The sequence below is a fragment of the Heterodontus francisci genome, chromosome 40, assembly GCF_036365525.1.
Source record: "Heterodontus francisci isolate sHetFra1 chromosome 40, sHetFra1.hap1, whole genome shotgun sequence".
NCBI classification, from domain to species: Eukaryota; Metazoa; Chordata; class Chondrichthyes; order Heterodontiformes; family Heterodontidae; genus Heterodontus; species Heterodontus francisci.
The window spans coordinates 19112031-19136056 of record NC_090410.1 but is presented as its reverse complement, the minus strand read 5'-3'; the positions used below and the strand labels follow the sequence as shown (position 1 = coordinate 19136056).

The 24026-nt window shown below is 44.5% G+C and overlaps 1 protein-coding gene across 1 annotated transcript; it reads right to left on the bottom strand.

Annotated features, from left to right (window-relative positions):
• Window positions 1–193: 193 nt before the first annotated feature.
• On the bottom strand, window positions 194–22717 carry dlc (deltaC). The gene is made up of 10 exons (XM_068019159.1): window positions 22421–22717; window positions 22026–22277; window positions 21556–21613; window positions 21121–21378; window positions 20122–20182; window positions 19206–19506; window positions 1940–2156; window positions 1134–1815; window positions 882–999; window positions 194–746 (listed from the first exon to the last, which is right to left on the bottom strand). The coding sequence occupies exons 1-10, from the start codon at window positions 22469–22471 to the stop codon at window positions 741–743; spliced, it is 2004 nt and encodes a 667-aa protein (XP_067875260.1). The 5' UTR covers window positions 22472–22717; the 3' UTR covers window positions 194–740.
• Window positions 22718–24026: the final 1309 nt, after the last annotated feature.

The following is a 24026-nucleotide window of genomic DNA, read 5'->3' as shown; positions in this document are numbered from 1 at the left end:
TAAAAAACATGAATGTTGTCCTGGATCGCAGATTCACAAATGGGATTCATTAACGTCCGAACTGTGAGAATGGATGACTGCCGTTAGCTCAACTCTCCAATCTTTTATCATCTGTAATGTATACTGTACGTGTCCCCTGTTCCGCTGTTTAGAATAGGTTCTTGCAAATACTGTAGCTTTGTCAGTCATATAGAGAAAAAAAAAAAGAGTCCAATGCAGAGAGAAGAGCACTGACCTGAAGAGTAGCAGCCCTGCGAGATTATGGGCACCATGTTACGATATGATACCGCCACTTGTACTCAATGCTTATTACTGAAGGGAATAGCACACATACAGTATAGATCGTTTGAGAATTCTTGGCCACCATTGGTTCAAAAGGTCCTGCCTTTTTGTACCACCCACCCCTCCCATTTTCAGTCCTTGGCATGCAGATTTTGTAGGAATGACTTCGCCATTGAAAATAGTGCAAAGGTTTCCCAGCTTTCAAAGAGATGTCAGCAGGCATTCTTCATTATCCAGAAGCCAGGTACAAAAATGGTTTTATATATATATATATATATATATACACATACATATATATATATATATATATAAAAACAATAAAGAGGTTATCCATTCCAAAAATGAGCAGCATGAATAAATATTAAATACAGGAATACAAAACCCCGTAATGTCCCAATAAATCTGTAAACATTCAGAAACAGGGGAAGCTTGAGCGTCTACATCTGAGGAGATGGATTTCATACCTGCAAAAAGGGAGGAAAGGACAAAATGATTAGGCATGGTGCAATGGTGGTCTGTCCTTGTCGTAGGTCCCACTGGAGCTTCTCGTTGAATTCCCGTGACCCTTACCTTCAACTCCAGAAGCAGTGAAGACTTACCTCAGTTGCGAATATACACGGTTCCACCCGCTCAGGCATAATGTACATTGGATGATACAATCCCTCCTTCTGAAATGATATTGGGGGGTTGGAGGATGACAGGCATTCAGATTTCTTACTGAAAGGGATAAAAGGGGTGGGGGGGGAAAGGTGGAGGCACATTAGACTTCCATTGTCTGCTACTGCAGAAAATCTCCAACATTATACAAGCACCAGGAATAATGCTGGAGAGTACTTAAGCACGACACTCACTTTTCAATATTCTCTTTGAAAGGCTGTTCCTCCTTCAGTTCCCCAGCCAGATTGTAATCCATTGGATGAAGTTTCTGTTTACAGTTAAATTTGTCAGTCAGACAATCGCTGCTCAATTCAGCATCTTTGTTGGAAACCTTGAATTGCCCCGTGGAGATAATGAAAGCCTCCTTCTCCTTCTGATAGTCCGACAGGTTGTTGATGGTCTCCAAGTCGTTCCGCACGGCATTCCGGCCGTCCTGGTTTTTCCGGAAGTGCTTCAGAATCACCATTGCGGCAAACACCACCAGGGTGAGAGTGACAAGGCCCAAAGCAAAGGAGATGGCAAGGGCCACAGGGAAAGGGTTTTCCACCTCAGTAGGGCCAGTGGGCTTCACATGAAACTCGCAGTTGCGTCCCATAAATCCAGCCGGGCACTCACAGACATGGCCAGTGTAATGAGTATAACAAACACCTTTGTTTCTGCACGGGTTGCTACTACAGGCATCCATGCGAATGCTGCAGTCCTTCCCACCATAGCCAAGGGTGCAGCTGCAACTAAAGGAGTTGACACCATCAATACAGGTGCCTCCATTGGCACATGGATCCTTGGCACAATCATCCATGTTGATCTTACATCTTGGGCCAGTGAATCCTGTCCGGCAACGGCAGATGAAACTCCGGCCAAGGTCCAAGCAGTATCCTTTTAACAGGAAGGGTGGGTTAGAGCAAACACAAAAAATACAATTTGGTAGAGCTGGGAATGGGGAAAGGCATAGGGGGTGGGGAGCAGAGGGTGTGACCAATAATTGACACTAATACTTTACCATTCGCACATGGGTTGCTGGTACAACGGTCAATCTTCTTCTCGCAGTTGGAACCAGTGAAGCCAATGGGGCAGCGGCAGCTATAACCCCGGTGAGGCTTCTCATTGCAGGAGCCTCCATTAAAGCATGGAGCATCAGCACAAGTCATGGCACTGACCTCACAGTTCTTGCCATAGAATCCTTGGGGACAGGTGCATGTATAATTGTTCTCTAGATCCTACAAGATTGCCATAAACAGAAAGAGAATGTAATTAAACTGTTTATTTCCAAATGCAATATAATTGGGTAGGATATTTCAATCCTTTTCAGTGTTTGAGGAGGGAAAAAGACAGGGAGTCATTCTACTAAGGTTTAACACAAAGATGGAAATTGGTCGTTATAGAAACAGCAGTACAGTGGGGTAGTGTGCTGCGGTCATCGGTGCCATGGCAAAGTGTGACTCAACGCAAAACTGCCTAGAATTTGGTGCATGTTGCCGAGCTCAGGGCTTTATCAAATGGCTCACTAGTAAATGCACTTTGTGGGAAGATGCCGAGCCATTCAGACCTGGAAGGCCCCAAGTACAATATCTGACTTCGGCCAGAGCAGCAGCACAGACACGACAAGGGAAGGATTACGACCCGCACAAGCCAGAGAGAGAAATGATGGAATATTACTGAAAAGAATTGTCACTTTCATTCATAGAAGGCAAAAGAGAGAGTGGGAAATGGTGCACGGCGGAGGTACAACAGGTAGATGCTCTTACTGAGATGGAATTCAGACACACAAAGTGAAGGTACACACTCAGATCTGACACTGAATCACACACATGCTTAGAAAAGACAGGTCCAGAATTTCAATACAAATAGGAAACCAAGGAAATATCTCCCAAGGTCAAGGCACAGTACAAGCACCCTAAACATACATCAACCACATGCTATACATTACCTGGGATCTTTAACTTATGCTGTACTCAACCTGTGACCCTTAACTGATCATTAACCCATCCTGTACCCGACCCGGGATCATTAACCCATCCTGTACCCGACCTGAGATCATTAACCCATCCCGTACCAGACCTGAGATCATTAACCCATCCCGTACCCAACCCGGGATCATTAACCCATCCCGTACCCAACCCGGGATCATTAACCCATCCCGTACCCGACCCGGAATCATTAACCCAGCCCGTACCCGACCTGAGATCATTAACCCATCCCGTACCCAACCCGGGATCATTAACCCATCCCGTACCCGACCCGGAATCATTAACCCAGCCCGTACCCGACCCGGAATCAATAACCCATCCCGTACCTAACCCGGGATCATTAACCCATCCCGTCCCCGGCCCGAGATCATTAACCCATCCCGTACCCGGCCCGAGATCATTAACCCAGTCCGTACCCGGCCCGAGATCATTAACCCAGTCCGTACCCGGCCCGGAATCATTAACCCAGCCCGTACCCGACCCGGAATCATTAACCCATCCCGTACCCGACCCGGAATCATTAACCCATCCCGTACCCGGCCCGAGATCATTAACCCATCCTGTACCCGGCCCGGGATCATTAACCCATCCTGTACTTGACCGGAGATGCTGAACTCATGCTTTTCCTCGGAATGATTGCTGTTGACACTGGATGCCTAAAGTAGGAAAATGCCCGATTTTCCAGCAGCAACGATCGTCATCTTGGCAGCCAAAAAAAAAATCAGCAGATCTAAAGAGATGTGTGTTAATGAGGGACCTGCGATCAGAAAGCTTCAGCAAGTTAAGTATTCAGTAGGCCCCATTTTATAGCATTGGTCACTATGAATTTGAATCTAAGCTCCCCTTGGGTCTATTTGTTTGCACAGGGAAGAACGGGCATGTATGTGTTTTTTTCATAATTTACAATTTCCTCAAAGTGAATTAGAAATAGAGTAAGAAGGTCTGCTGACTTAATTGGTAAATGCATAAATGCTGTTTTATTGAGCGGTGCAGAACAGACGGTTCAATCCCAGGTCTGTGCTGAATTAATTAATGTTTTCCAGGGCAAGAATAGGGTCTCTATAATTGGGCACAGCATCTCTAAACTAGGGGTGGGGAGCAGAAAATATCAGTCAGGATTCCTACCCTTGATTCTATTCAGAGACCACTGCTGGAAAATGGCCCCGAGTGAGGACATTAGCTGAGGACAAGATCAGGCTTGGCTGTGATGCACTCTATGGTTGAACAGTCTGCTGACACTAAAAGGGTCAGGCTCACAGATGAAGAATGGTCAATTAGGTGAAGTATGGGATGGCTTGCAACTGCCCCACAACAGTCAAGGGACAAGGTTGAGAAAATGGACGAATAAATGTGTAGTTAAGGAATAGCAAGTGAGAAGACAGCCCCTGCATTGGTATTAATTCTGTGCACAGCATTAACATTTTTAAAATTCATTTCTATCTATATATCACAAGACCATACTGACGGCTCAGTGGTAAATGGAGTGTTACTAAAGACGATTACAGGAAATTGTAGCCTACTGGTTATGTTACTGGAGCTAATAATCCAAAGATCTGGATTAATAATCCAGAGACATGAGTTCAAATCCCATGGCAGCTGTGGAATTTAAACTCAGTTCATTAGATGAATCTGGAATAAAAGGCTTATTAATGAGCAGGTAACTAATGTATTATTTTAAAAAAAACATCTGGATCACTAATGTTCTTTAGGGAAGGAAATCTGCCATATCTACCTGGTCTGGCCTACATGTGACTCCAGACCCACAGCAATGTGGTTGACTCTTAACTGCCCTCTGAAAAGGCCCAGTAAGCGTCTCAGTTGTACCAAACTGTTACAACAAAGTATAATAAGAATAACACTGAATGGACCATTCGGGCATCGACTGAAACACTGGATTTGGATGCGACAAAGGCACATCCTGCAAAGTCCTCCTTATTAACATAGAACTGCACAGAATGGTTACAGCACAAAAGGAGGCAATTTGTATTGTCAAGTCCATGCTGGTTCTCTGCAAGAGCAATGTCGATAGAGGCATTTCCCCACCTTTCCCTTATAGCCCTGCAAAACTTTTCTGTTCAGCTGATTATCCAATTCTCTTTTGAACACTATGACTGAATCTGTCTCCACCATACTCTCAGACGGTACATTCTGAATCCTAACCACTCGCTGCGCAAAAAGGTTTTTCCTCATAGGCTTAAGGTGAGAGGGGATGTGCGAGGCAAGTTTTTTTTTTACACAGAGGGTGGTGAGTGCATGGAACTTGCTGCCGGGGGAGGTGGTGGAAGCAGATACGATAGCGACGTTTAAGAGGCATCTTGACAAATACATGAATAGGATGGGAATAGAGGGATACGGATCCCGGAAGTGCAGAAGGTTTTAGTTTAGGCAGGCATCAAGATCGGCACAGGCTTGGAGGGCTGAATGGCCTGTTACTGTGCTGTACTGTTCTTTGTTCTCATGTCGCCTTTGGTTCTTTTGCCATTCGGTATCTTCTGGTTCTCAACCCTGCTGCCAATGGGAACATGGGAACAGTTCCTCCCTAACTACTCTGTTCAGATCCGTCATGATTTTGAGCTCCTCTATCAAATCTCCTCTCAACCTTCTCGTCTCTAAGGAGAACAGTCCCAGCTTCTCCAATCTATCCATGTATCTGAAGTCCCTCATCCTTGGAACCTTTCTTGTAAATCTTTTCTTCACCCTCTCTAAAGCCTTCACATCCTTCCTGAAGTGTGTCGCCCAGAATTGGACACAATACTCCAGTTGAGGCCGAACCAGTGTTTTGTAAAGGTTCATCATAACTTCCTTGCTTTTGTACCCTTTGCCTCTATTTATAAAGCCCAGGATCCCATATGCCTTATTAACCACTTTCTCAACCTGCCCTGCCATCTTCAATGATTTGTGTACATACACTTGCAGGTCCCTCTGTTCCTCCACCAGCTTTAGAATTGTATCCTTTATTTTGTATTGCCTCCCCTCATTCTTCCTGCCAAAATTTATCACTTCATACTTCTCCGCATTAAATTTTATCTGCCACTTGTCCTCTTGAAGTTTAGAAGTTTATCACTATCCCTCTCACAGTTCTCAATTCTAAGTATTGTGTCATCAGCAAAGTTGGAAATTGTGCCCTGCACACCAAGTCTAAGTCATTAAAATAGATCTAATATATACAATACATACATAATATACATCTGGGGAATTGAGCCAAAATTGGAAGCACTGTCCCAGACTGATCATACTCACAAAATCATACCTTTCAGCCAAGGTCTCAGACCCCTCCATCACCATTGCTAGGTATTTCCTGTCTCACCAGCAGGACAGACCCACCAGAGGTAGTGGCACAGTGGTATACAGTCAGAAGGAAGTGGCCCTGGGAATCCTTAACATTGACTCCAGAGTCATGGCATCAGGTCAAACATGGGCAAGGAAATGCTGATTACCCACTCCCACCCTCCCTCAGCTGATGAATCAGTACTCTTCCAAGTTCAACATGCCTTGGAAGAGGCACAGAGGGCAACAAGGGCACAGAATGTACTCTGGGTGGGGGGACATCAATGTCCATCACCAAGAATGGCCAAGACCTGCAGGCTGGGCTTGTAGTAGTTGGTGAGAGAACCAACATGAGGGAAAAACCAACTTGACCTCATCCTTACCAAGCTACCTGGTGGAGATACATCCGTCCTCGTCAGTATTGGCAGGAGTTACCACTGCACACTCCTTATGGCGAAGTCCCATCTTCACACTCAGGACACCCTACATCGTGTTATGCGCTAAATTAATGCATGAGACGAAGAGACAGAGAGTAATGTATCTCAGTTTTCTGACAATACAAAGCTAGGTGGGAATGTAAGCTGTGAGGAGGATACAAAGAGATATAGACAGGTTAAGTGAATGGGCAACAAGGTGGCAGATGGAGTATAATGTGGGGAAGTGTGAAGTTATTCACTTTGGTCGTAAGAATAGAAAAGCAGAACATTTTTCAAAAGACGTGAAACGTGATGTTCAGAGGGACTTGGGTGTACTCGTGCAAGAATCAGAGAAAGTTAGCAAGCAATTAGGAAGGCAAATGACATGTTGGCCATTATTGCTAGGGGATTGGGGTATAAGAATAAAGAAGTCTTATTACAAATTGTACAAGGCTTTGGTGAGACCACACCAGGAATGCTGTGTGCAGTTTTGGTCTCCGTATTTAAGGAAATGCATACTTGCCTTGAAGGCAATGCAGCGAAGGTTATCTAGATTGGTCCCTGGGACGAGACAGTTGTCCTATGATGAGAGACTGAGTAAATTGGGTCTATATTCTCAGGAGTTTAGAAGAATAAGGCATGATCTCATTGAAATGAACAAGATTCTTGTATGAAGGGGCTTGACAGGGTAGACACTGAGAAGTTGTTTCCCCTGGCTGGAGAATCTAGAACACGGGGGCAGAGTCTCAGCATAAGGAGCCAATCATTTAGGACTGAGATGAGGAGAAATTTCTTCCCTCAGAGGAATGTGAATCTTTGGAGTTGTCTACTCCAGAGGGTTGTGGATGCTCCATCATTGAATATATTTAAAGCTGAGATAGGCAGATTTTTGATCTCTCAGGGAATCGAGGGATATGGGAAGTGGGCAGGAAAGTGGAGTTAAGGCCAAAGATCAGCCATGATTGTATCGAATGGCGGAAGCAGCCTCGAGGCACCAAATGGTCTACTCCTGCTCCTATTTCTTATGTTCCTAAATGGGATAGACTGAGAACAGAACTAGCATCTCAAAACTGGATATCCAAGAGGCGCTGTGGCCATCATCAGCAGAATTGCATTCAACCACAATCTGTAACCTCATGGCCTGGCATATCCCTCACTCCATCATTACCATCAGCCAGGGGACTGAACCTGGATCAATGAATATAGGAGAGCATGCCAGGAGCAACACCAGGCACACCTGAAAATGAGGTGCCAATCTAGTGAAGCTACAACATGGACTACATGCATGTTAGGCAGCAGAAGCAGCATGCTATAGACAGAGCGAGCAATCTCAACCAATGGATCAGATCAAAGCTCTGCAGTTCTGCCACATTCAGTCGCATGGTGGACAATTAAACAACTAACAGGAGGAGGAGGCTCAACAAACATCCCCTTCTTCAATGATGGCAGAGCCCCACACGTGAGTGCAAAAGACAAGTTGAAACGTTTGCAACCGAGTGGATGATCCATCTCGGCCTCCTCCTGAGGTCTCCACCATCACAGAAAGCAATCTTCAGCCAATTCGATTCACTCCACATAACACCAAGAAACATCTGGGCGCACTGGATATATCAAAGGTTATAGGCCCCAACAACTTCCCGGCTACAGTGCTTCAAAACTAGTTGTGCCCCTAGCCAAGCTGTTCCAAGTGCAGCTACAACATTGGCATCTACCTGACAATGTGGAAAATTGCCCAGGTATGTCCTGTCCACAAAAAGCAGGACAAATCCAACCCAGCCAAATACCACCCCATCAGTCTACTCTCAATCATCAGCAAAATGATGGAAAGGATCATTGACAGCGCTATCAAGCAGCAGTTACTCAGCAATAACCTGCTCAGCGACGCTCAATTTGAGTTCCGCCAGGGTCACTTGGCACTAAACCCCATTACATCCTTGCTCTAAGGATGGACAAAAGAGCTGAATTCCAGGCGTGATGTAAGGGTGACTGCCCTTGACATCAAGGCAGCATTTGACTGAGTATGGCATCAAGGAGCCCTAACAAAATTGAAGTCAATGGGAATCGGGGGGGAAAACTGTCCACTGGTTGGCATCGAACCTAGCACAAAGGAAGATGGTTATGGTTATTGGAGGTCAATCATTTCTGCCCCAGGACATCACTGCAAGAGTTCCTCAGGGTAATATCCTAGGCCCAGCCATCCTCAGCTGCTTCATCAATGGCCATCCCTCCATCACAAGGTCAGAGGTTGGGATATTTGCTAATGATTGCACAGTGTTCAGTCCCATTTGCAACTCCTCGGATAATGAAGCAGTCCATGCCCACCTGCAGCAAGATTTGGGTTGATAAATGGCAAGTAACATTCATGCCACACAAATGACAGACAATGACTATCTCCAACAAGAGAGTGTCTAACCACCTCACCTTGACATTCAATGGTATTACCACCATCAAATTCCCCACCAACAACATCCTGGGGATTACCATTAACCAGAAACATAACTGGACCAGCCACGTAAATAATGTGGCTACAAGAGTAAATCAGAGGCTGGGAATTCTGCTACAAGTGACTCATCTCGTGACTCCCCAAAGCCTGTCCACAATACAAGAATGTGATGGAATATTCCCCACTTGCCTGGTTGAGTGCGGCTCCAATAACAATCAAGAATCTCGTGACATAGCAGCCCGTTTGATCGGCACCCCATCCACCACCTTTAATCACTCAGAGTGACAGCAGTATGTACCATCTGCAAGATTCACTGCATAAACTCACCAAGGCTCCTTCAACAGCACCTCCCAAACCCACGATCTCTACCACCTAGAAGGACAAGGGCAGTAGACGCATGAGAACACCACCACCTGCAAGTTCCCCTCCAGGTCACTCACCTTCCTGGCGTGGAATATCACCGTTCCTTCACTGTCACTGGGTCAAAATCCTGGAACACCCGAACTAGCTGCACTGTGGGAGCACTTACACCACAAGGACTGCAGTGGTTCAAGAAGGCGGCTCACCACCACCTTCGCAAGGGCAACCAGGGATGGGCAATAAATGCCGGCCTCGACATCCAAATCCCGTGAATTAATAAAAATAATCCCAAGGCCAATCACTCATTAGCTGATTACAGCTGGGCCAACGCAGGTGCTACTAAAATTGGCCTCAATGTACCCAGGTTAGGGAAGGAAGACAAGACAGAGGTGATGACATTCTGTCCCTTTCCACACTCCACACAGACCCTCACAGCTGAGAGGCCTGGTATCACACCTGTCTCCAGGCCTATGCAAGGAATAGCCCAGTAAGAGGCACAGGAGATGAGTCAGTGGTTTGTCTAATTTCCCCCTGCCCCCACCAATTCCCTTCAGAGAACTGGGTGGTTTTATTTTAATAAAAAAAGGCAACAGATGAAACTCTCCTGCTCGGATTGGTATCTCAGTAACATTGGAAGATCAAGCTTCTGCCCCACACATTGGTGCACTAAAATACTGGTTGACCAGCTGACCTGTTGAACTGCCAACAGATAAGAAACTAAAGGTGAATTTTAACTATTAAGAATTTGTTCTTGGGATGTGGGCGTCGCTGGCAAAGCCAGCATTTATTGCCCATCCCTAATTGCCCTCGGGAAGGTGGTGGTGAGCTGCCTTCTTGAACTGCTGCAGTCCCTGTGGTGTAGGTACACCCACAGTGCTGTTAGGGAGGGCGTTCCAGGATTGTGACCCAGCGACAGTGAAGGAACAATTACATAGTTCCAAGTCAGGATGTTGTGTGACTTGGAGGGGAACTTGCAGGTGATGGTGTTCCCATGTGTCTGCTGCCTTTTCTTCTAGGTGGTACAGGTTGCGTGTTTGGAAGGTGCTGTCGAAAGAAGCCTTGGTGAGTTGCTGCAGTGCATCTTTTAGATGTGCGTCGGTGGTGTAGGGAGTGAATGTTGAAGGTGGTGGATGGGGTGCCAATCAAGCGGGCTGCTTTGTCCTGGATGGTGTCGAGCTTCTTGAGTGTTGTTGGAGCTGCACTCATCCAGGCAAGTGGAGGGTATTCCATCACACTCCTGACTTGCACCTAGTAGATGTGCCTGCGGGGAGTCAGGAGGTGATTTATTGTAAAGCAGGCAATCTCAGATTAGCTGCCTGATATACAGCTTGCCCAATTTTCCTTTTTGTTCATTTGAATCACAGAACTGTTACAGTACAGATGGAGGCCATTCAGCCCATTGTGTCTGTACCAGCTCTCCGAATGAGCAATTCACTCAGTGCCATTCCCCTGCCTTCTCCCTGTAACCCTGTACATTCTTCCTTTTCAGCTAACTATCCAATTCTCTTTTGAATGCCTCAATTGAACCTGCCTCCCCCACACTCTCAGGCAGTGTATTCCAGATCCTAACCACTCGCTGCATGAAAAATATTTCTTCTTTTGCCAATTACCTTAAACCTGTGCCCTCTTGTTCATGATCCTTTCACAGTTTCTCCCCATCTACTCTATCCAGACCCCTCATAATTTTGAATACCTCTATCAAATCTGCTCTCAGCCTTCTCTTCTTCAAGGAAAACTGTCCCAACTTCTCCAATCTATCCTCGTAATGAAGTTCCCCATCCCTGGAACCATTCTCATGAATCTTTTCTGTACTCTCTCCAATGCCTTCACATCTTTCCTAAAGTGCAGTGCCCAGAACTGGATGCAATACCCCTGTTGAGGTCGAGTCAGTGTATAATACAATTTTAACATAACTTCCTTGCTCTTATACTCTATGCCGCTATTAATAAAGCCCAGGACACTGTATGCTTTATTAACCACTCTCTCAACCTGTCCTGCCACTTTCAATGACTTATGCACATATACACCCAGGTCTCTCTGCTCCTGCACCCCCTTTAGAGTTGTACTAATATTGTCTCTCCATGTTCTTCCTATCAAAATGAATCACTTCATAATTCTCCGCATTGAACTTCGTCTGCCACTTGTCCGCCCATTCCACCAACCTGTCTATGTCCTTTTGAGGTTCAACACTATCCTCCTCACAGTTCACAATGCTTCCAAGTTTCCTACCATCCGCAAATATTGAAACTGTGCCCTGTACACCAAGGTCTAGGTAATTAATATATATCAGGAACAGCAAGGGTCCTAACACAGACCCCTAGGGAACTCCACTACAAACCTTCTTTCAGTCCGAAAAACATCCATTAACCACTACCCGAGAAACATCCATTAACCACTACTCTCTGCTCACAAGTCTGTTGTGCGGCATTTTATCAAACACCTTTTGGAAGTCCATGTACTCCACATCAACTCTCGTTGTTACCTTTTCAAAAAACTCCAGCAAACTAGTTAACCATGATTTTGCCTTCACAAATGTGTGCTGGCTTTCCTTAATTAACCCGCATTTGTCCCAAATTATTGTTTCTAGAAGTTCCCCCACCACCGAAGTTAAACTGACTGGCCTGTAGTTGCTGGGTTTATCTTTATAACCCATCCAATACCTCCTCCTTATCAAGTTTAAATCTTTCTAGTGTGTTAATTACCTCTTCTCACTGTCATCTTTGCATCTTCTTCCTTGGTAAAGATAGATGCAAAGTATTCATTTAATACCTCAGCTATTCCCCTTGCCTCCATGAGTAAATCCCCCTTTTTAGTTCCTATTCAGCCCCACTCCATCTTTTACCACCCATTTACTAATTATATGCCTATCGAAGACTTTGAAATTCCCTTTTAGGTTAGCTACCAGTCTCTTCACACTCTTCAATTTGAATGAAAAACTGAATCCTGCGGGTGTATGTCAGGATGCCAGTCGATATTGTCCATTCTATGCTGTCACTAAGAGTTAAAATGAACCCCTAAGCCTGTGAGAGAAAGGGGCAGTGAGAAAATGAGGCCAGCTTACATTCAAGATTTTCAAATCTGAAGGAAAACTACACTCTGGGATATTAAGTTATTATACAGACTTATTTGTTTTTTCCATAATGAAGTCTCCCAGTGATGTCCATTCACCACTTTCAATCTTCCATTCCCCCAGCTGATGGAACACACTGGAAATCTGCTGCAGGTCTGCACTAATGGCACCCACCGTGAGGAAGATCTCATTGCCAGATCTCGCCTGCTCTGCAATAGGGAAGCTCCAGGCATCTGCCACATGCTATGGCAGAATTACCATGAACATGAAAAAGCCCAGCTCTGGCCACCCCATGAAGCAGAGCATTGGAGCCCCTCACAGCGGAGCACTGGAGTCACTCTTCAGATTCGGTGCCGTTACAACAACAGCAGCTGGCATTTATATAGCACCTTTAACCTACACAAGTTGGCCCAAGATGCTTTATGGAAGCACAAGAAGAAAATGGAGACCGATCCCAAGAAGGAGAGATTAGGAGGAGCGTTGAAAAGCTTGATCAAGCAAGTGGGTTTTCAGAAGGGTCTTAAAGGAGGAGTGTATGTGGAGAAAGGGAAGAGTTTAGGGAGAGAATTCCAGAGAGTGGGAGCTAGGCAGCTGAAGGCACTAGCACCAATGGAGGCACAAAGGGAGAGACAATACACAAATGGTCAGGAAAGGAGCATTGGGAGAGGCGTGTAGCACTGGAAGAGGTTACATAGATAGAGGTGAGGCCTTAGAGGGAATTAAAAACAAAGATGAAAATGTTAACTCAATGGCATTAGAGTATCAGGTATTAATGTAAGTTATTGAGAACATGGGAAGTTGGGTGAGCATAGTTTTGAATAAGCTGAAGGATAAGAGGGTGGAGGATGGGAGGGAGGCTAAGAGGGCATTGGAGTGATTGAGTCTGGAGATGGAAAAGGATGGATAAGGGTTTCAGCACAAGCTGGGCAGAGGTAAGGTGAAAGTTAGTGATGGCTGGGAGTAGGCAGTCTTTGTTGTGGAGAGAATATGGGGCAAGTTTAGTAATAAGATGAAATACCTAAGGTTCAATCTACTGAAGTCATTTTTTTTGTTCTCGGACACTGGAAAGGGTCACATTTATGGCCACCACCCAGTTAATCAAGCAATTGTACAATTAAATAGCTTACTGGAGTTGGGGATGGGTTGGGGGGGTGGGGGGGGCGGTGGGGAGGGCACAAGTGAGCCCGGAGGTGGGAGTAGCAAGTTCCCTTCCATGAAGGGCAATAGTGAACAAACTGGTTTATCGTGACAATCCAACAGTTTTCACACTAGCCCCATGAATTCAGTGTCAGATTTGAGGTCACGACCCCTGGGTTGCCAGCCCACAACTAACCACCATGTCCAGTGCCCTCAAACTAGGGAGATTCCTCATCCTGATCACTACGTGGTGACTCCTGCTGGAAAGTGCATGCATGGACATTGGGTGGACACAGGATCGGTACTCATTCCCCACTCCTTTGGTTAGATGCTCAGCCAACATTCACCACCTCGGCTCATACATGACGAATGGTGCAGAGCCTGTGCAAGTAACTATTTCCTCAATGGGAAAATCAAAAACAAGGGGTACATCATCTCAAAATTAGATCTATGCCATCCAGGAGCGAAAAGAAGCATTTTACTATGCAAAGGATTTTGGAGATCTCCAAAGGGCTGTGGCTGCTGGGCGGTCAACTGGAGCTTTCAAGACTTTGATTTTTGTTGGGTAAAAGTTATTGAGGGATAAAAGACAGGAATATGGAGCTGAGGTACAGATTAGCCAGAATCTAATTGAATGGCAGAGCTGCCTTGATAGGCTGAATGGTCCATTCCTATTCTTAATGTTGCTCTATTCCTAAGACCCCCGGCACAAGTCTGCACCTTCAGGAGACGATGTGAATAAAGGGAAGATAATAACTGAAGATATCACAGATGAGGAATCAAAGCAAAATTAAGTTTTCACAAAAAAATGCATTTAGCTCTTTACTGCTTCTTTCATTGGGGTAGTTTTGACTAGTATCTTAAAGTGTATGTGTAAAATTTAGTATCCATTCCAACCAACAGTAGCCTGCAGTATAGAGTGTAGTAGCATAGTGGTTAGGGTTGTAGGGCTGGAGGAGGTTACAAAAGATAGGGAGGGGAGAGGCCATGAATGGATTTGAACACGTGGATGAGAATTTTAAAATTGGATGCATTGCTGGACCAGGAGCTAATATAAGTCATACGAACATATGAATTAGGAGCAGGAGTAGGCCACTCAGCCCCTCGAGCCTGCTCCGCCATTCAGTAAGTTAATATCTGAACTGGTTTCTCCACATTTCCACCTACCCCCGATAACCTTCCACCCCCTTGCTTATCAAGAATCTATCTACCTCTGCCTTAAAAATATTCAAAGACTCTGCTTCCATCGCCTTTTAAGGAAGAGAGTTCCAAAGACTCACGAACCTCAGAGAAAAAATTTCTCCTCATCTCGGTCTTAAATGGGTGACTCCTTATTTTTAAATAGTGACCCCTAGTTCTAGATTGTCCCACAACGGGAAACATCCTTTCCACATGCACCGTCAAGACCCCTCAGGATCTTATATGTTTCAATCAAGTCACCTCTTACTCTAAATTCCAGTGGATACAAGCCTAGACTGTCCAATCTTTCCTCATAAGATAGCCCTCCCATTCCAGGTATCAGTCTAGTAAACCATCTCTGAACTGCTTCCAACGCATTTACATCTTTCCTTAAATAAAGAGACCAGTACTGTACACAATACTCCAGATGTGGTCTCACCAATGCCCTGTATAGCTGAAGCATAACCTCTCTACTTCTGTATTCAATTCCCCTCGCGATAAACGATAACATTCTATTAGCTTTCCTAATTACGCGCTGTACCTGCATGCTAACCTTTTGCGATTTATGCACTAGGACACCCAGATCTCTCTGCATCTCAGAGCTCTGCAATCTCTCACGATTTAGATAATATGCTTCTTTTTTATTCTTTATGCCAAAATGGGCAACTTTGCATTTTCCCACATTATACTCCATCGGCCAGATTTTTGCCCACTCACTTAACCTATCTATATCCCTTTGTAGCCTCCTTTCAACCTACTTTCCTGCCTATCTTTGTGTCATCAGCAAATTTAGCAACCATACCTTCGGTCCCTTCATCTAAGTCAGTTATATAAGTTGTAAAACGTTGAGGCCCCAGCATTGATCTCTCTGGCACACCATTCGTTACATCTTGCCAACCAGAAAATGACCCATTTATGCCTATTCTCTGTTTCCTGTTAGCTCGCCAAACTTCTATCCATGCCAATATGTTACCCCCTACAACATGAGCTTTCATTTTTTGCAATAACCTTTGATGTGGTACCTTATCAAATGCCTTCTGGAAATCTAAGTACAATACATCCACCGGTTCCCCTTCATCCACAGCACATGTAACTCCCTCAAAGAACTCCAATAAATTGGTTAAACATGATTTCCTTTAAACAAAACCATGTCGACTCTGCCTGATTATCTTCAATTTTTCTAAGTGCCCTCTTTAATAATAGCTTCTCACATTTTCCTTAAGACAAATGTTAAACTCACTGGCCTGTAGTTTCCTGCTTTCTGTCTCCCTCCCTCTTTGAATAAAGGAACTACATTTGCTATTTTCCAGTCTAGTGGAACCTTCTCTGAATCTAGCGAAATTTTGAAAATTAAAACAAACGCATCAACTATCTCATTAGCCGCTTCTTTTAAGACCCTAGGATGAAGTCCATCAGGACTAGGGGACTTGTCAGCCCTCAGCTCCAACAATTTGTTCAGTACCACTTCCCCAGTGATTGTAATTTTCTTGACTTCCTCCCTCCCTTCCATTTACTGACTTTCAGCTAATACTGGAATGTTACTTGTAGCCTCAATAGTGAAAACCTGTTTAATTCATCTGCCATCTCCTGATCATCCATTATTAATTCCCCATACTCACTTTCTATAGGACCAACGTTCACTTTGTTAACTCTTCTTTTTTAAATGTCTATAGGAACTCTATCTGTCTTTATACTTCTAGCTAGTTTTCTCTCGTACTCTGTTACCTTCGTTATCAATATTTTAGTCAATCTTTGCTGTTTTTTATATTCTGTCCAATCTTCTGACCTGCCACCTGTGCAATTATAGGCTTCTTCTTTAAGTTTGATACTATCTTTAACTGTTTTAGTTAAACAAGGATGGCGGGTCCCTCCCCACCCCCACCACCCTGTTTGGAATTTTTCTCTCATTGAAATGTATCTATTCTGTGTATTCTGAAATATCCCCTTAAATGTCTGCCACTGCATCTCTATTGACCTATCCCTTAACCTAATTTGCCAGTTTACTTTAGCTAGCTCTGCTTTCATGCCTTCACAATTGCCCTTATTTGAATTTAAAATACTGGTCTTGGATCCACTCTTCTCTCCCTCAAACTAAATGTAAATTTCAATCATATTATGATCACTGCTACCTAGGGGTGCCTTAACTATGAGGTCATTAATTAATCCTATCTCGTTGCACAATGACTAAAGGTCAGTGAGCATAGGTGTGATGATTGAGTGGGACTTGGAAGGAAGGATGCATAGGGACATAGGAACAGGATGAGGCTACTTAGCCCCTCAAACCTCTTTGACCTAATGCCATATACCCACCTTTGCCCCATATCCCTTAATAACTTTGGTTAACAAAAATCTATCAATCTCAGATTTAAAATTTACAATTGATCTGGCATCAACTGCCATTTGTAGAAGAGAGTTCCAAACTTCTACCAGCCTTGTCTGTAGAGATGCTTCCTAATTTTACTCTCAAAAGGTCTGGCTCTCATTTTTAGATGATGCCCCCTAGTTCCAGACTTCCCAACCAGCGGAAATAGTTTCTCTCTATCTGTTCCCCTTAATATCTCGAAAACTTCAATCAAATTACACCTTAGCCTTCTAAACTCCAGGAAATAAAACTTTAGTTTGTGTAATCTCATCTTGTAATTTAATTCTTGGAATCCAGGGATCATTCTGGTAAATCTACACTTCACTCCCTCCAAGACCAATATATCCTTCCTCGGGTGTGGTGCTCAGAACTCCAGTGCTCCAGGTATGATCTAACCAGGACTTTGTATAGCTGAAGCATGACTTCCACCCCCTTGTGTTCTATTATTCCATCAACCTTTGTGATTATTTCCTGTACCTCTGTGACATTTTAATGATCAATGCAGCTGGACCCCCAAGTCTCTTTGGACCTCCAGTGTTATATTTAGAGAGTAACCTGTTCTATCTTTTTTTTTAGGTCTGAAGTGGATACAGGCAGCAGATTTTTGGATGAGCTGAAGCTCGTGGAGGGACAGATAGAAATGCATTGGAATAATTGAATATGGATGATGGAGAGGATATGGGATTGGAAGCTCAGCTAGGGGCCAAATAAGACTCCAGTAAGGAGTGGATACTTTCAAAGCGGTGGACTTCAACCTGAGATAATGGCCGGAGAGCGGGATGAATTCAGTGGCAAGGATACAGAGCTTGTGGCAGGAGCTTTGGCCTTCCCAATATTTAACTAGAAAATTCTACAGGAGAATGCGGACACAAGAGATGCTACTTCCGTCAAACTAACACAAATTGCCCGGGATAAAGGAATAACTTGCTTTTTGGCTCCAGTAGTTCTTGCATCCCTTTGATTCTTTTTGTGGGACAATTGAATTTTCAATCCCAATTGGGAGTTGCTGGCAAACCTGATTTGCACAAAAGTGCAAATCATTTCTTTACACATTTAATCATATTGAATATCTATACATATTCCGATACTTATTTCTACAAAAAACTCACATCAGTGGATAGAATTGCCTTCTGAGAAGAGCAAAGGATTTTAGCAACTGGTATAGCTTATGTGGTCATTAGTAGAGATCAGGAAGGTCCCAGGTTTGATCCCTGGACTGTGCTGAGTTACCGGATTTCAGCCACAGTGGGAACAGTGAAGCTACAATTGGCCTCAGTTTACAGAATGTAATGTAATGCCCCCTCACTACCTTCCGAAAGCCCAAGCAGTTGCAGAGTGACAACTGAAATCTGGTGTCTCAGCCAAGTTGTTGATATGTGATCTTTGACCAAACCTGACATCCACGCATATACTTTCACGAAAGAGTCACTGAGGTTGGTAACCATAGCCAATGTTCCCCCATTAATTTTCAACAAACTCAATCCAGACCAGGGATTGAAACTGGGACTTTACTGGTCTTAACTTCTCAAAATCTCACTGCGCCTTCAAGAGAACCTGCACGAAGCTTTATACTTATTGGAAACCCAGAACCTGACCCGCGCTCAGGTCAATTACAAACTACAATTCATTAGAGGGACATCAGAGTCCAGTATAGGAGATAAAAGAGTTAGACATAAAAAAGGAATGCGCCTAATTCGGTGAGCTGAATTCTGCAAAGGAATTGTACCAGGCATGATCACAGCAATAGAAAAGAAAAGCATTTGCATTTTTATAGCACCTTTCGCAACCCCAGAATGTCCCATAGCCCACTCCAGACAATGAAGCACTTTTAGAGTGTAGTCACTGTTGTAATGTAGGAAACCCAGCAAGTAACTTGTGCACAGCAAGCTCCCACTAACAGTAATGTGACAATGACCAAATAATCTGTTTGTTTTCAACCAAGATCACAGTATATTAGGGAGTATTAACAGAATTTATGGAAAAGAAAGTTATGCAATGAAATGGTTACAGGGAAGTGAACATTAGACCAGCACAAGTGTCGACCCCTGTTTCAGTGGACACCTACCGTGCAGCTCCCTCCATTTTTGCAAGGATTGCTTTCACACTCATTGATCTCAATCTCACAGTTGGTCCCACTGAAGCCTGGTTTGCAGGTACAGGTGTAGCTGCCTTGGCCAGTGTTGGTACAGGTGGCTCCATTCTTGCATGGCTTGTGGTTGGTGCAGTAGTTGAGATCCTGGTTGCAGAACAGACCACCCCAGCCCTCCTGGCAATTGCACTGCCAAGGCTGTTGGCACATGCCGTGAAGACAACCCGGGTAGCGGATACACTGATCGCAGAAACGGCCCTGCCATCCAATGCGGCATCTGGAGGGAAAGGGAGCAGAAAAGAACATGTTTTTAGAATTATCGCCAACCAAGGCAGCTGTCTTTGGAATCTAATGGAAGATTGGGAAAAAATGGGAATACTATAAATAAGGAATGAAATCAGTAAATATCGGAAATGCACAGCAGTCAGCCAGCATTAGAGATGAACAATCTGAAGTACGATGGACACTCTCGGAACCTATATACATTTTGGTAGACTCATGTAGCTTCCCAACAGGGGTAGTTCGTTCAATGGTTATGTTACCGGGATTTATAATCCAGAGAATGGCAGTTTAAATCTTTCCATTTTGAGAATTTGGATTCTGTTTTTAAAGATTTGGAAATAAAAAGATGATATTAATGAAACAGACCATGAAGTGGTCCAGTTGCACTGATGTCCTTTAGGGAAGGGAACTTGACTCCTTCCCCAGTCTGGCCTGCACGTGACTACAGGTGTCACAACAACTTAACTGCCCTCTGAAGTCGCCCAGAAAGCCACTCAGCTGTGTCAAACTCAGGGCAACTAGGGATCGGCAATAAATGCTGATCTTGCCAGTGATGTCCACACCCCCAAGAATGAATTTTTAAAAAGTTAGCAATTTAATCTTAACTCACTTGCATTCCCCAGGTCTTTCACAGTATCCATAATTATCGTTGCACTCCAACAAGCAAATCGCTGTGAAATAAATGGTTTGGGGGGAGGGGGGGGGGGGGGGGGGGAGGGTGAAGGAGGGGAAAGAAAAGATAACTTTTTAAGACGCACACATATATGTATATTTGTCAAGTTCTTTGGCATTTTGTAAAGAGCAGCTGGGTTCACCCAGACGGAGCTGCTGAACAATAATAACACATGGTAGCTGTCTGGCTGCCTGCAAGTGAAAGACTTGGGACGCGTGTCCCTATTAAACCACTCTCTGTGGACACTAAGTAAAAGAGAATAAAAAAGGCCTTAAAGAGGGGAGGCAGCACAGCAAAGTCAAAGCCCCTGTGTTAACAACTGCGACTGAGGAGTTAAGTTTCCATGCCAACTTATTCTTCATTCGCGTGTTCCCTCCCTCTCCATCCCGACAATGAAGCTCTTTAAAATGTGGTGAAATTTATTCAAATTTTATTCCTCAGCTGCTGATGGCTTTGTGCAGCCCAGCAAGGGGAGGAGGCTAGGTTTATATTAACACACTTGAATAAGTTAACCAGGCAGACCATATGCTTTCATTCATATGGACTGATTCCCCCTTTTATACATTATATTTATATATAACCCCAGCCTCCTCCACCCATCAATCTTTCAGACCCAACTGAAAACCTAAATCTAGAGCTGAATTTAACCCTAAAATCCAGATCCCCCCACACAAACAAAAATGACAACAGCAAAAAACATTTTGGCAGATGTAATATTTGCAGAATAAAACACAACCCTCAAATCGCAAAAAATGCAAGAGTGAAATTTAACAGAACGTTAAAAAACAAAAATTAAATCTCTGTTTTTGTACTTGGAAAAAAGTTGCATTTTATGATCCCAACCTCCCAGCTATTATTCAATGTGGGCAATGACCCCGAGTGACTCAGACATGCGGGCAAGAAAACATTCCCGGGCACTGGGATTGACATCCTTACGTTCTGAGCAGTAGTTGCCTTTCCAGCCGGCCAGGCAGACTCTCTGGCCGCTCTCGTCGCAGGTGTAGTGGCCGAAGGTGTCGTCCCTGGGGCGGCAGTAGTCGGAGCAGCCCTCGCCGTAGTAATGCTCCTCGCAAACCACATGGTAAGAGTAGCGCAGCTCGCTTTGTTCGCCACTCTGCACATCCTGGGACCAGTCCTCCCCAATAGCCAGGCGGCGGCCGGTGGCCAGGCGGCTGATGAGATTCTCGGGGTCATCTGTTAAAAGAGAAAGGAGTGGGGAGGTGTGTGAGATAATGGGGGCGGGGGAAAGGGGAGAGAGAGACACTGAATGGGAAAGCCAACAAACAGAAGGAGAGTCTACTGGGGAATAGCGCTGGTTGTTTACTAGTAAAGAAGGCGCCCCCTAGTAAAGAGATTCAGAACTGAGATTACCAGTACTGGTCTCGCCCGATTCTGTATTCCAAACCTCGATAATGAGAGAGAAAGTGCCCTGCAAACAGAAAGACAAGTTGTTCATTTAACAGACAGCTCAAGATCTCAGTGTCTTATACACACACACATGAACAAAATAACGAATAAAAACTTGCACTCTCTCTGCACTAAATGCATCGCGGTCGGATCACTCGTTAATTCCAAAAGTTTAAACTGAAAGGAAAACAGAGAACTCTGCAACATTTTGTTTTTACACACCATTGAACAATTTCAGACATTAGAAAGAATTCCCAGGGCATATTCTCACACTCTTATCATCTGTTCAAGATTGTATTTTTATAAAAAATAAACCAATTCAGTTTAATTTCACTTTGCAATAAATGTATTGTTTTGCTTTGTAAAGTGTCCTTTTTTAAAAAAAAAAGGTGCCTATTCTGATGGTGTCTTGCTGCTCTTCTGCTGATACTTGCCGGCCATGTGAAGTGGAAGGGTATGCGGATGGGCTCTGTGTCCCGCACTAGGTCTCTTCCTGCCCTCAGCACCGGAGTGTTCCCGGCGCCGTAGGTGCACGGTGGCTCCGAGGAGATGTTAACCTGGTAATGTTTCAAACAGACCCGGAAGAAGCGGCCGCACCTCAACCCCCTCTGACAGGCTTGAGCCAAGTCCGGCTGCCTGCTGGTGAACGAATGAACTTTCAGTTCGAAAATTCCAGTCGAAGAAGTCTGGACAAGAAAAAAACATACAAGGAGGGAGATTTTTTTAAAAAAAAGAGAAGGGGAGGGGGGTAAGTGCTGAGAAAAGCAGGAGCGGGGGGGGGGTGGGGGGGAGAGAGACAGATTTGGAGTTAATATAAATTGTATCTTACCTGGAGGAAAGGCAGCATGAAAACGATATAAAAGAGCAGAATTGGTGCCATTCTGTGTTTAAGTTGCGTCCGTCCAACGATAGCCAAGTAGGGAAATAATATCCAAAAACAGGCTGGGCTTTAGGAAAAATAACACATACAATAACCTTTTTTTAAAAGTAATACTCCAAGCGTCTAATTGAGGAGGAGAAATTAGAATGTCTCTCCAGTTTCTGGTATCTCTGCGCTATTTTCCCCTCCTTTTATTCCTGGTGCTGACTCCGGGAGCTACAAGAGCTCCTCTCTCTGTCTCTCTCTGCTGCTGTGTTTGAATGAAGCCCAGTCCGGCTCTTTCCCTTTATATAGTTCCGCCGGGTGCGATATTCCGTCAATCACACTGACAGGGGCCTCTCTGATCCCACTCAAAGAGCCCAAACACCTCCAGGTCAGCCAAATGGAGAGACAGAGAGAGAGAGAGAGAGGGAGAACAGAGGCGGAAAAAAAAAGTTGGCAGGAGTAAAGTATTAATAACATTACATCCAAAACTGTACATTGCTCCTGTTTCACATGTGACTTAATGTCATTCCATTAACTTTGTGGAACCTACCTCCCATCTCGAACAGCTTTCTAGAAGTTCCGGCCATTCTCTGTAACCATTGACACTTCTAACTTACCCAACTCAAAACTACACGGATTTTTGTTCAGTGCAAATAAACCATCTTTCCATTTAAAATAATCTTTACAGCTATCCCGAGGCGTTGCCATAGGTTTGTTTGGGGAGCAGTGGTGGTGGGGGGGGGTGGAATTATTTCCAATTTATAGATAATCGTACATCTTCCAAAACGTGAGGGGGGGGGGGGGTCGATTATTCGATAAATCGGACGTGTGACTCTCGCCATTGAGAACTGAGCAGTTATTACATGATATTTGTAAGGGGAGGGGGAGAAGTTTCAATTCTAAGTTTTAAATTCTATCTGGAGATCGGTTTAATGCAAAAATAAATCACTTGTTTATTTTTTTAAAAATAACTTTTCCTGTAATCTTTTCAAAAGGTGTCGTGTGGGTTTTTTTTCTGAGGGGGGGGGGAGATGAGGAGAAGGGGCAGTTGGAGTTTTCAAAAGAAATTAAAGCCTCATAGTCCTGACGCGTGCCCCTCATACCGCTCTGCTGCCTGTTTTATTATTGTGGAGAGGGGAATTATTGTGGGACACTAGGGGTATTTTTTTTCTCTCTAAAGGGAGGTGGAAAGGGAGGGAGGGGAATGTTAAGGTAATTGTACTCCTGCTGTCTCTGCCTGCACTCAGCTGTATGGTAATATTCCAGCACCTGCCGAGCCCAAAAGAAACAAGCTCTTTATCTACCAGACTCCTCATGTGCCGCACGCCCATCAATCGTTGCAGTCGAACATCACATTTCACAATGTTCTCCTGCGCTCACCAGCATCTGTGCCGATTATAGAAAATTACAGCGCACTGCCCACACTTCAAGATCCGCCGTCAAACGCACAGCGCAAGACACATGGCCAGGTCCTGGAGTGAAGCTCCCCCTCCCCTCTCACCTGTGATGCACTGATAGTGTATGTAAGGTTTAAAGGCTAAATCTTTTGGAGGAGAGGTGGTGGCAGGGC